Genomic DNA, 18,465 nt, shown 5'->3' on the forward strand with positions numbered 1-18,465 from the left:
AGAAAACGGTCTGCTTGAAAGCTCTTTTAAAAGCAATTGTGTTTAGCATCAAAAAGAATAAAATACTTAGGAATACACTTAACCAAGGAGGTGAAACAGTGTGCCAATGACGGAACCAAGGTGAAAGAAATTAAAGACACGAGTAAGTGGAAATGCTCCCGGTGTTCGGGAATTAGAGGACAGTAACGATACTACCCAAAGGGGTCTAGAGACTCCACGCCATCCCTATCAAAATCCCAATGATGTTTTCAAAAATATAAAAACCCATTGTGAAATTCATATGGAATCTCAAGGGAGCCTTACACAAGAAGAACGCAGTGGGAGGCCTCACACTTCTGGTCTCCGACACACTCCACGGCTACCGTGGTCAGAACAGAACAGTCGTGACACAGATCCACGGACTAGAACCGCGAGTCTGCGGTAATCTCGTACATCTGTGGTGAGCCGACTTTCAGCAAGGGTGCTGAGACCGTGGGGGAGCGTTATCTTTCAACAAGCAGTGCCGGGCCAACTGGACGGCCACACGCACCGCAGTGAAGTCACACCCTCACCTAGAACTGTGTACAGTCGATAACCCAAAACAGATCCAAGCTCTAAGCATGAGACCTACAACCATACAAGTCCTAGGCGAGAACACGGGGACATCCTCACAGTGTTCGCTTCGGGAATGGTTTCTCGGACATGATGACAGAGCACGGAAGGAACACCGACGACCTGACGTCCATCCAAGTCGAGGCATTGCGTGGCCGTCACTGCCGTCCACCCCATCCGCAGGGCGGCGGGGCGGCCAACAGAGCGGGAGAAGATACACGCGAACCTCATACCCGAGAAGCGTCAATATTCAGAATATACAAAACACCAACAAAGACGCCAAGTAACCCAATCAGAAAATGGACACAGGACTTAAATAGACGTTTATCCAAAGAAGATAGACCAGCGGCCGAAAAGCCCATGAAGAGATGCTCAACGTCACTGGTCGCAGGGAGATGCAAACGGAAGCCTGAACCATCACTGCACGCTCGGTGTCTAGCTGTCCTGCGCCCATGGCGGGGACGGGACCTGACAAGTGTGGCCGAGGACCTGGGACGACGAGCACGCGAACGCTGTCGGGGGGAGAGGAAAACGGCAGGGCCACTGTGGGAAACACCGTGGGGACCCTCGACACATCAAGTGGAATGGCCGCGCGATCCCGCAGCTCCACCTCCAAGTGTTTCCAACAGGCCTGGGCGCACAGTCCAGAAGGGACCCTGCACCCTGTGTGCCACAATGTAACTCACGGTAGCCTCAACGTGGAAACGACCGGAAGCCCGGCTGTGGATGAACGGACACACAAATGTGACCCATGCCTACAGTGGGATATGTTCAGCCTTCAAAAGGCAGGGACCCCCCATCGGCTCCCGTGCGGTGACGTCAGGACATGATGCTGAGTGAACGGCCAGCCGCAGAAGCACAAACCCCATTGACTGGCTTGTGTGAGGCCGTAGTCGTCCAGTTCAGAGCCAGAGGGCAAGGTTGGTCTCGGGCGGGGGAGGAAGAAGAGGGAGTTTTTGTCTCATGGGTGCAGAGTCTGGTGTGGGGACTGAGCTCTGGGGGCTGATGGGGGTCCTGATTGCCCAACAGTGTGAATGTACGTTACGCCGCGAACCTGTACAGGTGATGGGAATGAAAATGGTAAACTTGACAATTACTGCAAAAATGTTCCAAAGACAGCATTTCAAATATCTGAAGGTTGCCCTGGAGTACCTCCAGTATAAGTGCGTCTATTTCCTTCCGCTGTTCGCTGTGGGACACGCAGCCCGTCATGCCCATCCTGGCCCCTCGGTTCCTCACGCCCGCGAGCCACCTGCGGCCCCTCTGACGCGCGGCCACGGTCCTCCACATGGCTCTGACCGGTTAAACGGGAAAAGGCCTGTTCCCCCCTCGGTCTGCTTACTGGACTGGTCCCAAAGCCCCCGGGTTCCCACCAGCGCGTCGTCACCTGTTCACTCCTGCAGCTAAACCCGGGCCTCCCTTCTCAGGTGTCACCGCTAAACCTCTGGGTGGTCCGAACTCTTCCGTTATGAAAAAGAAAATCGCATGTGGTCTGTGCCGACGGACTCAAGCGAAAAGGAACTGAGTGGACGCTGGATATTCCAGACGGTGCTTCCGCTGGGGCTGACGCGGGGGTTCCGGGATGTCACCGGATCCCAGTTACTTCCTGTCCCAGCCCCGCTCTGCCTTCCCCAGAGGTTGTCTTGATTTTCGGGCTCATTTCTCCCAGGTCCATGGTGGTGGGACAAAGCGAGCACATTATTCCCAGCAACCCCCAAGTCTCCTTGCCTGGTTAGTGTCCTACTGGGGCGCACCCCCGGTCGATCTCTGCGCCCAGGGTGATAGTTACGCTGCACCTTGGTTCTGGGTCACACCTCTGCCCGAGATGGCCTCCTCTCCTCCGTGCGCTGAAGGTGGGGGGAGGCAGGCCCCAGAAGGTCAGGCAAGGTCGCAGCGAGCAACGAGCACAGTGGCTCCCGCCACCCTCAGTTCACGTGGCCGGGCCTGCAGTGGGCCAGGACGCAGCCCGGCTGGTCGCTGATAAATGCAGTCCTGTCAGAACCTTTAGGGAAGTTATTTGGGACCCAATTCCAACCGGCGCGGGGTTCTTAGCTCAGCGGTGTGTGCTCGGGGTGACTTCCAGGCTTCGCCACACTCGGCAATGAGCACGTCATAAACACGTGTGTACGCGGTACATAAACACACACGATGTAAACAGGCACTAGCACAGCCCTCGGCCCCACCAGCGTCTTCCTCCCAGACGACACTACCAGCCTCCTTGCGTGGGGTCGCGCAGACACCAGCCGTCCGGTCCCAAGTCTGGGTTCTGTTTCCTGGGCCCAAGTACACTGTGAGCAACCTTAACCCGGCACCGAGGCTCCTGGGGAGCTGCCCGTGGGCAGTAACGCCCTGCGACGCGGGGGTTCTTCCGCCATCATCGAGGAGAGAGACCTTTCCTCCGCGTGCCCCAGATTTCTCACCATCTCCGACCCCGGGGGAGAAGGAATGACGGTAACAAAGTGCACGCAGGGTTCGCTGCGTGTCACGTCTGCTCTGAAAGCACATGACAACCTGAGGAGGTGGGTGGTGATCATCACGTCACCGTCTAAGGAAAGGAAGGGAACTGAGACTCGGAGAGGGTACCTGGGGGGGGGTGGCTCTCACCATGGAAGGGGCATTTGGCCTCCACACCACTCACCGCCCAGGTCCAGCCCCCAGGCAAAGGTACAGGTGAGTCAGCTGTAAAAGCACCACAATAGCAACAAACCCACTGGGGATAAATCCTTTACAAAGCAGTTTGTTGTCATACGTGAATCCAATAGCTTGCTCCTCCTGGTGGATCAGCTGGTTAAAGAATCACCAACAAGCCGGGCCGGTGTGGCTCAGTGAATTGAGCACCATCCCATGGACTGAGAGGTCCCGGTTCCATTCCCGGTTGGGGCACATGCCCTAGTTGCAGGCTTGATCCCCAGTAGGGGGCATGCATGAGGCGGCTGATCGATTTTTCTCTCTCACATCAATGCTTCTCTCTCTCTCCCTTCCCTCTAAAAAAAAAAAAAAAAAAAAATCAATGAAAACATATTTTTTTAAAAAGAATCAGTCTTATATCCCCAAAATAGCGGGACAGAGGCCAAGCCAATGCGGCAGGACCATTGCCAGCACAAGGTCAGTTAGAGCCAGGAGGTGCTGGCATCGTGTCCATGAAAGTAGGAAAACTCAATTTAAAAACTCTCCTTACACCTACTTTCCCTGAACAATGGCCATGCGTGGGAGAGGCCGAGGGAGTCCCGGGCTGGGCACAGCGTCGGCCCGGGGCCCTGGAGCGGGACTTACCGCCCAGCCCTCCCAGGGCTGCCCTGCGTCGCCCGACCAGCCTCTGCCGCCCCCCCCCCCAGGCCCGCTGTGCGGAGAGGGGTCCTCTAGTGGCCGCCAGAGTTGAAGGAGCCACACACAGCTCGGTCCTTCTACAGACACCCACCGGGGAAGGGGCGGTGGTGAAGGGACGGCATAGCGGGAGGCGGGGCACACGCTTGTCCCCGAGGGAGCCCGCAAGCTGGTCTGCGCAGGAGGAGCCCTCGGGAGAGCGGCCTGGGGCGGCCACTGCGCGGGGGTGGGGAGGGTGGCCAGGCCTCCGCTCTTCTCCCCAGCTCCTGCGTGTCTCCGCGGGCCCTCGGGGCAGGAAGGGGGCACGTCCGGAGGGCAGGGAACAGGAGGTCCAAGGGTGCTTTCGGAGATGGGTAAACTGAGTCACTGAAAGGAAAAATGGCATGTTCCAATAAAGAAAAAAGCAGCCCAGAAGGAAGACCTCCCTGATTTCCTGTGGCCTGACGCCTGCAGGGAACCAACAATCTCAGGGGACAGCTACCCCCCCAGGCTCCTTCCTTCCCAGTACGTGGGGCCGCCACCCTGTGGCCGCACTGGCCACCTTTGTTCGGAAGTGGTTCGGTGCACGTGTCCATGACTCAGCACCCACCGCAGAAGTTTGCATGAGTCACTGGTGTGGGCGAGGCTGTGGGTGCCATGATCTCAGTAGCTTCTCTGCACACACGTGTGTCTCTGTTTGATTCACGAAGGTGACGCATCGGAGGAGGTGGGCCTGAGCCTGGTGTCCCAGGCAGCATCGACCGGAGACGTGGGGGCCCTGACCGCCCTCATCCGGGAAGACCCCTCGGTGCTGGAGAGCTGTGATGGCGAAGGTGAGCCCGGTGCGGGGACCCGACGGACCTTGTGCTCTGTGCGCTTGGGGAGCCCTGGGAGGTGAGCGGGGTGTCGCATTACCCCCCGCCGGCCGCTTCCACGCTGGAGGACGGGGAGCAGCCTGTGGCTGGCGGTGCAGGCCCCTCGGCGGGTCTGAGTGAGGGACTTGGCCTCACAGTCAGGCTCCCTCACATCCCCTTGGTGAAGCAGTCAGCGGGCGTGAGTTTGTCCCCAGCCCGTCCGGATGACACGCACTGTAGGGCCGAGGCAAGGGTGTGGGAAGAAGGTCACTGTGCAGCGATGGGCATGAGACAGTGTCACTGCTACAGACAGAGGGGGGGCGTCTGCTTCTGGGGAGACAGAGTCGAGGAACCTTTCTCACTATTCTTTCTGCTAAACACAACCAAAAACCCAGGCGTCCATACAAACTAAACATAAGCATGCTCTGGAAGGTGGAGATCACATGACACGCAGGCGGGGACCTCGGCATCCAGGAACGACATGGCAGAGTCGCTGGGGATTTGCCTCCTAGGATGCAGACTTGGAGCCAAGGAAGCCAGGGACCTAGATGGCAGCAAACAAGACCCCGCAAGCCTGCCCCCCGCAGCCAAGGGGCCGGAGAGGAACGGCCTGGCCAAACGCGAACTCCACACAGTGATGAGTCGACTCCCGCCAACACCTCCTCAAACAGCCAAACGGGACCCTATGCACGGCCCCACCCCACCATTCCAGCAAGGACCAAGCGGAGCCTGGACCTCCACCTCAGCTGGTGGTGACGAGGTGTCCCCACCCCGCCGGTGGTGGTGGGGCCCAAGGGGGTGTTCTCGAGAATTAAGACTTTCACCATCGCCGGCAGTCGTGAGACCCCCTCCCTCCAATGCTGATGCAGACTCTGCAGGGAACCCGGCCCTCCGACCCCGCCCCCCACAAGAATGACGTGACACCCCTCCTTTCCCATTGAGTGTGTCAGAGGATGCCAGTAAAATAAGTACGATTAAGCGACTCATAACTCAACACCCTAAATGTCCACATTTCAATAGAAAATCACTTGTCATACCAAGGAAGACCTCAAACTGAACGAAGAGAAAGACGATCTGGCAAAGATTTCCAAGTAGCCAGGAAAAAATAAATACGTGAACTTCAACTACAAACATGCTGGAAACAAATGAAGAAAACAGCCTCAGCAAAGAAATGATACACATAGAAAAACCACATGAAAGTTTTTAGAACTCGAAAATTAATCACAGTTTAAACTCAGTGGATAAGCTCCTCAGCGGACATGAGCCATGTTGATCAAGCAACAGAACGGAGCCTCAGGGACCTCTAGGACTAAGCTCTACAGTTTCTCCTGCCCAGTATTTCTGGGATGTCACTCGTGATTTTTAACCAGCTGGTCTGTCCCGAGAGGAGCTCTGAATTCCCCGATCATGAGGGCAAAGCGTTTGAAGACTGGTGGCTCCCTCATGCTTCTTGGTAATGTTTGCGTATTTGTTTGTTTTCAAAGCAGACTTACTTGTACATCTGCCGTGGGGCTGGACTCGAGTCCAGGGGGAGCCAAAGTTTAGACACCACTAGTGAGATGAGCGCAAGAGCCAGAGGATGGAGTTCAATCCCGACTTGGGCTGACCAGCTACGAATGGGAAAGAAGATACAAGTTATCAACATGGTGGGACTCAGCTAACGCAACACTAAGAGGGAAATTTATAGCACTAAATACATCTATTAGAAAAGAGGAAAAGTATCAGTCAACAACCTAGCAACACTAAGAGGGAAATTTATAGCACTAACTACATCTATTAGAAAAGAGGAAAAGTATCAGTCAACAACCTAGCAACACTAAGAGGGAAATTTATAGCACTAACTACATCTATTAGAAAAGAGGAAAAGTATCAGTCAACAACCTAAGCTCTCACCTCAAAGACCTAAAAGATGAAGAGCAAAATAAACTCAAAGCAAACAGTTAAAAGTAGAAACCAATGAAATTGAAAACAAAAAACAATAGAAAAGTCAATGAAATAAGGAACAGATTCTTTGAAAAGATTGATAAAATTGACAAACTTCTAGCAGTAGTACTGACAGGAAATGAAAGAAGATACAAATTACCACTGTCAGAAAGGAAACCAAAAATCTCACTACGGACACCGAAAGTGAAATGAGGAACTGCAACAAACAACTCTACGTACATAAATCTTATTATTTGGATTAAACAGATTAACTCCATGAAAAAGATAAACTACCACAATTCAGCCAATAAGAAATAGGTCATTTGAATAGACCTATAACGATTAAGGAAATTAAATTCCTAATTTTAAAATTCTCAGACAAAGAAATATTTAGGCCTAGAGAGTTTCACTAAACATTTTTACAAACTTTTATTTATTTACTTAAATTTTTTTTTCTTTATTGATTTTAGAAACAGAAGGGAGAGGGAGAGAGAGATGGAAACGTCGATGAGTGAGAAAACATCAATTGGCCGCCTCCTGCATGCCCCCCACTGGGGACTGGGCTCACAACCTGGGCATGTGTTCTGACCGGGAATCGAACCAGTGACCTCAATGCTCAACCACTGAACCACACCAGCCAGGCTAGAAACTTTTAACTAATAGTTAATGTCAATTCTATATAATCTCTTCCAGAAGAGATAAGAGGGGGAAACTTTTCCATTATGTTTATGAAGCCAGACAAAGTTTGATATAAAAAATAAACCTAGCCCTGCCTATGTGGTTCAGTGGTTGAGCGTCGACCCCTGCACCAAGAAGTTCCGGTTCAATTCCCGGTCAGGGCACATGCCCAGGTTGTGGGCCAAATCCCCAGTGGAGGGCCTGCAGGAGGCTCCAATCGATGTTTTCTTTCATCGACGCTTCTATCTCTCTCTTCCTCTCCCTTCCTCTCTCTCTAAAATCAATAAAGAAAAAATAAATTTAAAAAATATATATAAACCTACAGCTCTGGCCGGTTTGGCTCAACAAATAGAGTGTCAGTCCTTAGACCAAAGGGTCTTGGGTTCGATTCCTGGTCAAGGACAGGTACCTGGGTTGCAGGTTCAATCCCAGGCCCTGGTCTGGGTTGCTCAGGAGGCAACCAATTGGCGTGTCTCTTTCACATCGATGTTTCTCTTTCTCCCTCCCTCCCTTCCACTCTTATCTAAAAAAATCAATGGAAAAATATCCTCAATTGAGGGTTAACAAAAAACCTACAGACCTATACTCCTCGTGAATATACAGATATCCTTGGCAAAATATTAACAAATGGAATTCAGTAATATGTATGTATGTATATGTGTAAAGAATTCTGCACCATAACCACGTGAGATTTGTTCTGGGGATATAAGTCTGGTTCAATATTGAAAATCAATCAGCGTAATCTATCATATTAACCAGCTAAAAAGAAAAGATCGCAGGATCCTATCAATTGATGCAGAAAAAGCATTTGACAAAATTCAACATTCATTAAAAACTCTCAGAAAATAAGACTGGAAGGGGACCTGCTCAGTCCGCACCTACAAACCCCCAGAGACACCGTGTTGCTGAATGGTGGAAGGCGGTGCTCTGCTCCTCAGGTGGGGGACGCGCACCCACACTCGGCACGGCCAGTGCTTATGGCAAGAACCAAACCGGAAGCAGACAGTGTGAAAAGGAAAACATTAAACTACTCTTTACTTTCCTGGTGTGATTGTCTACGTAGAAAATCCTAAGAAACCTACCCAAAAACTACAACTAAGCGAGGTCAGCAAGGTCACAGGCTATAAGAGCAATACACAAAGCAAACTATATTCATATGTGCTGGAAATGAGCACATGGACACCAAAATTAAAACCACAATACCGTTTCAAATCACTCAATAAAAAGTCCTTAGGTATGAATGCAACAAAATTCGCACTTGTACACCGAAAACCACAGAATGCTGACGAGATACAGCAGATCTGAGTAAATGAAGAGACCCCCCGTGTTCATGGATTACAGACTCAATATAATAAACATGCAACGCTCCCCAAATTCATGCACAGGTTTAATGCAATTTATATCAGACCCCAGCAATATCTTTGTTTGCAGATAGAGACAAGATTATCAGAGATATAGACAGAAAGGCAGAGGAGCTAGAATAGCTGAGAACAGTTTTGAAAAAAGAAGAATGAAGTGGGAGGAATCAGTCTACCCAGCTTCACGACTTACTGTGCAGCTACATCATCAATGGTACTGCTGGAGAACAGACCAATGGAGATGAACAGAGAACTCAGAAAGGGACACACACACAACTATGCTCAGAGAGGGAGAGAGGAAAAGGAAGGAGAAGGGAGGGGAGGGGAGGGGAGGGGGGAGGGAGGGAAGAAGGAAGGGAAGAAGGAAGGACAAGGGAGGGCAAGAGAGAGGGAGGAAGGGAGGAAGAAAGGGAGGGAGGAAAGGAGGGAGGGAGGGAGGAAGGAGGGAGGCAGGAAGGAGGGAGGCAGGAGGGAGGGAGGAAGGAGGGAGGCAGGAAGGAGGGAGGCAGGAAGGAGGGAGGGAGGGAGGCGGGAGGGAGGCAGGAGGGAGGGAGGCAGGAGGGAGGAGGCAGGAGGGAGAGAGGGAGGCAGGAAGGAGGCAGGAAGGAGGGAGGGAGGGAGGAGGGAGGCAGGAAGGAGGGAGGCAGGAGGGAGGCAGGAGGGAGGCAGGCGGGAGGCGGGAGGCAGGCAGGCAGGAGCCTCACCGCTGCCTCCCGCAGGACAGGGGCCTGAAGAAGGGTAGGAAGGGGAGGGAGAGGCCCGCCTGGTCTTCCCGAGAGAGGAGCTGCCCAGGAACCGTGGTTCTCAGGGATCGCTGAGGCGCATACGGAGAAGAACCGCTGATCCAAGCCCTGAGCTGGGCAGGGACCCTCTGGGTCTGGTCTCTTCACTGGGGCGGGGCTGGGCAGGGAGCACCGGGAACTGCCCCCCAGTCCGGCCTCCACAGCAGCTGGGCAGTTCATCGACAGGAGTCATTTTGTCCCTAGTCTTATCCGGAGTAAAACACGGAAAACTAAACGCTTGACCTGTACTGATCCCACATACAGAGAAGTATTTCCGTGACGGTGGCCCCTTTTAGCAAAGAATTTGCGCGACCCAAGGCTGGGCCACCATCTCTGCCCGGTGCCAGCCACTGGCTCCAGTGACCGGGCGCTGGGCCGGCCCGGCTGGCTCTCCCAGGGCTGCGCTGTTCGAGCCGCAGGAAAAGCCTGGCACATCCCAGGTGCTGCTGGTGCCCATCCGCGCTCCAGCATCTGCACGGTTCCTGCTAACCAACAGTTCCTGCAGAAGGCGGTGGGCCAGGAGAAGGGCACTGTTCTGTGTGTCGCGATGATTGCTTTTTAGTCCGTGCAGCTCAGCCACTGGGTTTGGTCGAGGGCGGTTTATTGACAGGCGAAGAGTGTAATAATTAATGAGCGGGTCAATGAAGACTGCCCACGCAGTTCACAAGTCCAGCGTTTCGGAGAGGCTGTCGAATGTCTTGCTGCAGGATGCACCCCCTTGATGCATGCGGTGTCGGGGCGCCAGGTGGACACCGTGAAGTTGCTGCTGAAGATGGGCGCCAACGTCAACACCCAGGACGCCTACGGCCGCACAAGCCTGTGCCTGGCCACCTACCTGGTACTGACCCGTCCGCCCCGGGTGCTGAGGGACAGGGCGGGCTAAGTGTGTCCCGAGGTCCCCTTGCAGAGAGTGTCCTTAGATCCATGCAGCTGGCCAGTGGGAGCTGAACTTGGAGCTCCCCTTCAAGCACCCCGACACGTGCACCAGCACTTAGAGCTGGTGTGATGGACTCAGGACATTTTGTATCTTGGAGACAGTGATGAATGGGCATTAGAGAGACAGTCTTTTCCGTTATCCCTGCATCAGAAGGTCCCTTGGGGCCCTTCTGGACACAACGGGCCCTCCTGAGGACACCGTCCCTCCAGACCCTGAGTGGGCGGCACACCTGAGGCCGCAGGTAGCCCCTGTGGGCGGGATTAGTTGAGCGGAAGGTGGAGGATGAGGACCTGGGGAGAGCAGGGGAGGGGAGGGGAGGGGAGAAACCCAGGTTCCTGAGGGGCAGCACCTGCAGAGGACTCGAGCCACAACCAGTGCTGTTTGAAACTTGTGTCCGACCATTCTCATCACGGGAGATTTCAGCTTAGCATCTCCCAACAAAGAGTGAGCTTGGTGAGCGGAGCCGAAACCCCCAGCCCTCCTCTCAGACCCTCCCCAAAGCCCTCTGGGGACCCACTGCAGGTCAGACAGCTCTCCCTCCCCTCCGAGGAAGCCCCTGGAAACTGTCCCCACAGTGACGGGCTGCCCATTGACCGCGGACTGGCCCCGGGCCCCACGCCCACTGCAGCCCCGGGACCAGGGCACCACCCTCCCCAGCCCCAGCTCGGCATGGACGCCGGGCCCGGGGCCGGTCCTCAGAGACCCTCTCTGCACACTGCCGGCTGTCCTGTTCACGCGCCGCCTTTCTCGGGACTCACGTGAATCTGGGGAGAATCTGCAGAGTGTTGGGGCGCTCGTTTCAAATGTAGCTTCTGGGAGTGCACCCTAGACCTCCGCGTCAGCTTCTGGGGCAGGCGGGGTTTGGGGCGGGGGCTGTGTGTTACGCACACTCCCTGGGCATGTGGGCGCCCACTCGAGGTAGAAAAGCAGCGGTCTGTAAGTCCTGGGTGAAGCCGACGTGGCAGACAGACACAGGCCCGCCCTCCCTGTTAGCATTTGCCCGGAGAAGGACGCCGGCTGTGCAGCCTCGGTGTCCGAGCCGGACCCAGGACATTCGGGCCGGGGCTGGAGAAGGCGGTGGAGTGTTTCGGGGGCTGACTGCTGCAGCGTCTCGAGTAGACCGCGCTATGCTTCCCTTGAATTCTAAATGCAGACGGTCCTGGGCAGGAGGCCAGTAAGGGGCTGGGGAGAAGCACACGCCCAGGTCGCAGTGACCGGTGTTCCTGGGGACCTCTGCAGGTGACTTTCTAGGAGGGCATTCTGAGGAGACTCCTGGGGCAAGCATCCGGCCTGTCCGCATGTGGCCCCTTAAGGACGCCCCCACCTGCGTGGGGCCCAAGGCAGCTCCTCCCCACACCCTCCTGAGGCTCTGCGGGGAGGGGTCTTGAGGTTTGCACTGTGCAGCCCACACTCCCTCTGACAACGTGTGAGCTCAAGCCTTGAAGAGAGCTTGGCAGAGGGGCACTTAAGTGAAGTCACAGTCACAGCCCAACGTCAGGGTGCAGACGGACTGGCCCAGGTGGCAGCCTTGGGCCAATCACTGCATCTCTGCGCCTCGGGCCCCATCTGTGAAGTGCAGGGAATGGGGAGCCCGGATGCATCACGACGGACGACAAGCACACGGAGTCGCCTGGCGCGGTCGGCACAGACGGACTTGGTTCTGAGTGCTGACCCAGGGTTTCAGAGGCGCCCCTTAGCTTCCTTAGCTCTTTTCTGAGGAAAGAAAACACACAATTCCAGGAAATGTTGCAAAATGATTAAAATGTTTCCAGCCCTCCCCATCAGATTTGTTTTCCAAAAACTGGAAAACTTTGGTGACTCTAGAATTTGGCATCTCTGGGATCTGTCCAGAATGCTTTCGCTTGGGTCTCCAGGTCACATTTTTCCCTCCTAGTGAGAGACCTTGGTGACTTGGACGTGAGCAACTAAAACCAGATTTAATACCTTAGTCAACTCTGACTCAAGGCTGAAAAATACTTACAACTTAGCTATTATTGGTCAACTCTGCAAAATCATATTTCATGTTCTAGCTAGGAATTTTGCTGTGCTTTTGTCGAAAGATTTTTTTCCCCAGACTTTTCAGAACCAAAAGATTGTTTCCCTTTTATGATCTTCCTGTCCCGCATGCATTTCATAACATTTGGATTTTGCCTCCTTCCCATGTTAAGGGGGGAAATCTCCAGTCATCTTTCTCATCGGACATGGGGGTCTTGAGGCTTAGCTGCAGACAGGAGGGAGGCTGGGAAGAGTTACCGTATTACCCTTCGCTGGAGGAGTTTCAGCCACGTATCAGGATGAGCATAGGGGGCGCTCTGCTCGGTGGCCGGGGCGAACTGGTAATCAGCAGGGATGAGTCAGTTACTGAAAGGCTGGAACAGAGGAGAAGGCACATCTGCAGTGATGTCCGCCCCAGAGTGAGAGCCAGTGTGGGGACGGGCCCCTGTCAGTGCTACGAGGCGGGGAGCGGCGGAGGCGGGGAGCGGGGGAGGCGGCAGCCCGGAGAATTGGGACACAGCCGGAGTTCACACGAAGTTTCTCAAGGAACTCATAAGTGGATAAAAATGCAGCAATGGGGAACCCTGAGAAGGTGATGGTGACACCCCCATGTTCGGCATCAGAAAAATCCATCCACAAGGTGGCAGGGCCCCAGCCACTGGAGTGGGGCTCAGGTGCACATTCTGGGCATCGGAAGGGCCGACTGGAGTGAGCACGACAGTGTCCTTGTGGTTACTCAGAAGGGAACTGGGAGACGAGGACCAGCCTGTTCATCAGACACAGACACACAGGGCCTGAGGCTCAATGATCCAGGAGCCCGGTGTGGGGACTGGACCAGGCACCAGGGTCGGACCACGGACAAGCACGGTCTGGAGCTAAGCCCATAGAACGAGAAGCTGGAGCCAGAATCACCCCATCGCGCGCCCTTGGGACCGAGTGTGGGTGTGGAGTAGCAGGGAGTGTTCCTGGAAGTGGGGAGGGGGCAGAAGAGAGTCTAGGAATCAGCCTCCATCGGACGGGGTACAGTACCCCCGGGAAGCTCGGGGTCCCCCCCAGCCCTCCGCTGAGGTGTGCGCATTGGGGTTGGGCTTTAGCCAACTTCAGCGAAGTAAACCCTGTTCTGCCGAAGCCAAGGAGGGGAGGGGCGGGGCTGGAGGGGGCCGAGCTGCGGCCGTAGGTAACAGCTGTCGCTCTCCCGCGGCAGGGCTGGCTGGAGGGCTGCGTGAGCCTGCTCCGGAACGGTGCCAAGCACAGCATCCCGGACAAGAACGGCCGCCTGCCGCTGCACGCGGCCACCGCCGAGCCCGACGTCAGGTGAGTGTCCGGGGGCGCGGAGCAGGGCGGGGAGGGGCCCACGTGGATCGGGTACCTCCACCAACCCTCTGGGCAAATAAAAAAATCCATCCTTCTTTATTTAAGTTGGAGCCAGCAAGACCACATGTGAGTAAGTCAGAATATCCCGGAATAATCTTAAGCTCGATGTGGTCAGCCCTTCTCTCCTGGTCTGATTTAAGAAGCAATGCTACGGTCCTCATCCGAACGCGTAGGCTCATGCGTTCAGTCAATCCACCGCTTTTCGTTCAGTAACTGCTGAGTTACGGGCCAACTGCTGTTCCCGGTGAGGACGACAGCGCCCCTGACCCCACGGGGCTCGCACTCCTCAGAAAGCAGGGCGTCCGTGCTCCTTGGAAAGCAGGTGCACGGCAGCTCGGGGCGCTGCCCAGGGCAGCGGAGAAGGTCAGACGAGGTGAAGCACACTGACCCAGCCGAAAGGCGACCGTCCGGGCCTAGAATCAGCCAACGCTTCCAGGCCGGGAAAGAGCCGAGGACCGAGCAGGAGACGGAGACGGAGGCGGGAGCCCGCGGGGGAGAGGACACCCCGACCCGTGTGCTGCTGAACGGGTGGGAACAAACACCCGAGAGCACGGACGGCCCCGAAGGTCAGGCCCTCGTGAGACGCTGAGCAGGGCTGGGAAAGGGACAGTCTCTCGCAGACCGGACGTGGCCTCCCGTCCTCCGTGTTCCCGAGGCCGCAGCCTCCGATCTGCTGAAAGCCCCTCGGAGCAGCTGACAGCAGCGCTTCCTGCCGGGGGACTGGGGCGTTTTGGGTGCTTCCCGACCCTGGCCCACAGGAAGGCCCCCACAGGAACTGAGCGTCCTCCGGAGCCAGGCCGCAGGCAGCGGGGGCACATGGCGCCTGGCCCCGCCCTGTCTCAGAGCCCAGCTGAGAGCTGTGGGGGGCGGCCAGGGCCCCCTCCAGGCGGGAGGGAGAGGTTTCTTCATTTCAGCCTCTTTTACCCTGAAATGAAAGGGCTTGGAAATTCCAGGACCGTTCCCAACCAAGCCTGGCTTCTGAAGATCACTGGACTGGATCCAGGAATAACAGAAAACTGGAAATTGCTCAAAGCCCAGCAAAACAAGGAAGTTTTCTGAAGAAATGGGGAGCTCAGAGCTGGTAGCCGTGCAGCCAGGACGGCCTTTCGGTGAATCAGGGGAAATGACTCTTCTGGACGACGCACGAAACATTTAGTCACAAAGTTCACACTGTCCTCCAAGGAGGAATGTCCGGAAATATGTTAAAAATGTACCTTTCAAGACTCTCTGCCTTGAGTACACAGTTACTTCCCCTGCCTGGCTCAGCGGGGCCCTCAAACTCCGCCTAACTGATGCGGGAAGATAAACGCCTGGTTCGCATCGTGATTATTGCTGTCATCATGATCAAAGCCCAGCGTTCAGGGTGAGAACACAGGATGGTTTAGTCCGATGTAGCTGTTCCTGCTGGGGGAGGGGTGGCTCCCTCCACATGGCCATCCAGGGGCCCAAGTTTCTTCCATCTCAATGGCTCTGTCATTCCCTAGGGTCACAGCCGGTGGGCAGGGAAAGGGGCCTGCAGGGGCGTCCCTAATTCTTTAACGTCTCAGCCTGCGAATGACACTATTCACGCCACTTACCTTCCACCAACAAGGTCCAGCCACTGGGCCACACCCGAGTAGGGGTGCTGGGAAGAGAGTCCCCAACCAAGACTCCACCTGCCGGCAAGGACTGCAACCCAAAAATAGAGGGGCACGGTTGCCCCTGAGGGGTGCAGGGGCCTTGTCAGTCAGTCACAGTCAAGGTCAGCCTGTGCTGTCAGTGAGGCCCACCGGCCGCAATCACAGGAGCAGCACGTGGAAATCCAGGCGTACCCCTCTGCCTTAGTCTGCTTCTCGCCGCGCCCAGCAGTGACCCCGACTCTGGGAGCCACCTCGTGGACCCCGAGACCACAGACTCATGACGTTCCCTCCTCTCGAAGTTGCCCTGATGACCCAGCCACCCCGTCCAGGGGGCGGGAGCCAGAAGATGCACACCCTTCCGTGTGCTGCCGGTGTCAGTTCACAGCCCTACCTGGGCCTCCGGCGATTCTGGGGCCAAGACGCTGCCTCCCTTACGATGCTGCGGCCACGACAGACTCGGGGGTTGGCAGTAACTGTTCCAAACCCATACCCCCATTTCTGGGGAGGGCCCCGGAGGAAGACCAGTCAGAAGTGGGTCCTCCCACGGTGTGTGGGAAAGGAGGTTCGGGGACAGTGGCAGGGTCTGGTAGCCCGCCCGACGGCTACCACACTGGCAGGGTCGCCTTCCTGGCACTTAGCCGGTAGAGGGCGTTCACCGGCCCAGGCGCACCAGCCCCGACGTCCACGCACGACCAGGTGGCTCAGCTCCGTGTGCTGGGGGAGAAGTCCAGGTTCCAGGGCAGCAGGCCCAGGAGGGTCCGCAGGGCCCGAGCGGCATCACGGCCCCGAGGCTGACCTTGGGCCCGCTACTTACCTCCCTGAGCCTCCTTCCCATCTGCACGTCCCTCGCCAGGACTCCGCGGTGCCTGGGCCGCAGTGTGCCCGTGGCTGCCACAGCGGGCCTGGCCCACTGCTAGGTGTCCCTCTGTGTCCTGGGGTTGGGCAAGGAATCAGCTTTCTTCCAAGCTATCCGATCTCTTTCCTGGTTTTTCCAAGTCCCTGCTGGGGCCTCCCCACCCCACCCCTTTCCTAGGTTTGTCTCCCCCCTTTATGGTCACACAGTGCGCATGTGCTCACAGGAGCTGCCCCCTCACCGTTCCCCCCCTTAACCTGGGGGGACGCCGGGTCTCCCCAGGAGGCTGGAAAACCAGTCCTTCCTGCCTGTCGGTGCCCAATGACCGTGAGGCTGCCCCTCCCTGGTTAATCGGCTTGCTGTCTGGTTCCCTCGGCTCCCTTTCTTCACTAATAACTAAGTAGCTGACCGAGTAACTACTGTAACAGTAGCTGTTCTCCAAAGACGAACTGGGTGGGACTTGAACAGCCCAGAGCAATCGTCTGGTTTTGTCACCGAGAGAACATTCTGGGCCAGTTTGCCTTCAAGGGTTCCCTGTGGAGCCGCACTGGCTGAAACGGGGCGTTCTAGCCTTTTCTGGCCAAGCGCCAGCCGTGGTGGAGCCGGACGGCCTCGCGCGGGCCCATCCCGGAGGGGGACGCCCTGCCCGGTCGCAGTGAGGCCGCCGCACCCGCCCGGAACCGCTTTCTGAGAACGAGGGGGTCCTGGCGGCTGAGCCCCGCCCACCCCGCACCCCGCTGCGAGGCGGTGAGCTCCCCGAGGCCACGCACCCCTCCACTCCTTCCTTCTCGGTGGACACGAGTTCAGGCCCGCGGCTGATCACCGGAGTGCGTGGCCCCCCGCGGCGGTGCTGGTGGCAGACGGTGACGGCTGTTCACCGTGTTCCGATGCTTCCACGGACGGCCGCGTCGACCCCGACCACCCTCTGTGCGACGGCAGCACCCCCTCCTCATTCCAGAGATGGGGAAACCGAGGCAGGAAGAAGAGAATGAACCGCCTCGTGCGTGTGGGGTGAGTGAGCTGCCCCCAGGACCCCCACTGTGGACGCGAGGAATCTGCTGTGTTGGCCACACTGGTCACGAGTCCTCGGCCCGCACCCGGAAGCCGAGAGAAACAGACTCACAAAAGGCCGTATCGTCCACCAGCAGGTGCTTTGTTCGTCACCACGTCCCCCATTCCTTCCTCCAGCGAGGACACTTACTGACAAGGCGCCGCTGGGCTTGTCCTGAGTCGTGTTCTCCTTCTTACTGCGTGGACGCTGATGGGCAGTCGTGTTCCTCTCCTCGTGGGGAAACTCCGAGTCCACGTGAGGCCCGACCTGAGGCCTGTGGGACCCGATTCCGCCCCCCCGCCCCCGGCCCTGTTCCGTCGCCTGGGGTCCTCGCCGTGGTCTCGTTTCACTACCCGCATCTGAGGGGCCTCGGACTGCAGACTGCGGTGCGGGCCCAGGAGGCCACTCAGGACGCAGATCTGAACCCGCTCCACTCAGGACCACGTCCTTCGGGGCAGTGACCACCCCGGGCTCAGCCCGCGGCCTGTCCTGGAAAGTAGGGATAAGGCGGAACTTACCTCAGGGGGCCGGCGAAGGAGATGGGAAATGGGTGGGAGCCACTGAGCACCCCCATGCTCGTGTGGAGTGAGTGTCAGTGGTGGTGACAGGAGACACCTGGAAATAAAGAAATACCATGAGTCAGCGCTGAGGACGCGTCTCTGCTGCTGCCACCCCAGATCTCCCCTGGCCTCCCCCTTGCACACACAGGGCACGGACTGTGTCCACACAGGTGCACACACAGGGCACGGACTGTGTCCACACACAGGTGCACAGAACCATGTCCACACACACACGCACACACAGGTGCACACACACAGGTGCACAGAACCATGTCCACAGACACAGATGCAGACACAGGTGCACACACACAGGGCATGAACTGTGTCCATACACAGGTGCACACACAGGGCAAGGACTGTGTCCACACACAGGTGTACACACACAGGTGTACACACAGGTGCACAGAACTGTGTCCACACACACACATGCACACACATGTGCACACACGCAGGTGTACAGAACCATGTCCACACACACAGATGCACACACAGGTGCACACACACAGGTGCACAAACTGTCCACACACAGGTGCACAAACTGTGTCCACACACAGGTGCACACACACAGGTGCACAGAACCGTGTCCA

General features: G+C 56.6%; 1 protein-coding gene across 1 annotated transcript in view; it reads left to right on the forward strand.

Moving 5' to 3' along the window:
* The window catches only part of ANKRD55 (ankyrin repeat domain 55), a 74,281-nt gene that overhangs the window by 14,952 nt on the left and 40,864 nt on the right, over positions 1-18,465 (forward strand). The window contains exons 3-5 of the mRNA XM_036278794.1: positions 4,605-4,727; positions 10,197-10,327; positions 13,626-13,735. Of these exons, the coding sequence (XP_036134687.1) occupies positions 4,605-4,727; positions 10,197-10,327; positions 13,626-13,735 (364 nt within the window). The remainder of the gene's footprint in view (positions 1-4,604; positions 4,728-10,196; positions 10,328-13,625; positions 13,736-18,465) is intronic.

This window comes from Molossus molossus, unplaced genomic scaffold (genome assembly GCF_014108415.1).
Source record: "Molossus molossus isolate mMolMol1 unplaced genomic scaffold, mMolMol1.p scaffold_m16_p_3, whole genome shotgun sequence".
Taxonomy (NCBI): Eukaryota; Metazoa; Chordata; class Mammalia; order Chiroptera; family Molossidae; genus Molossus; species Molossus molossus.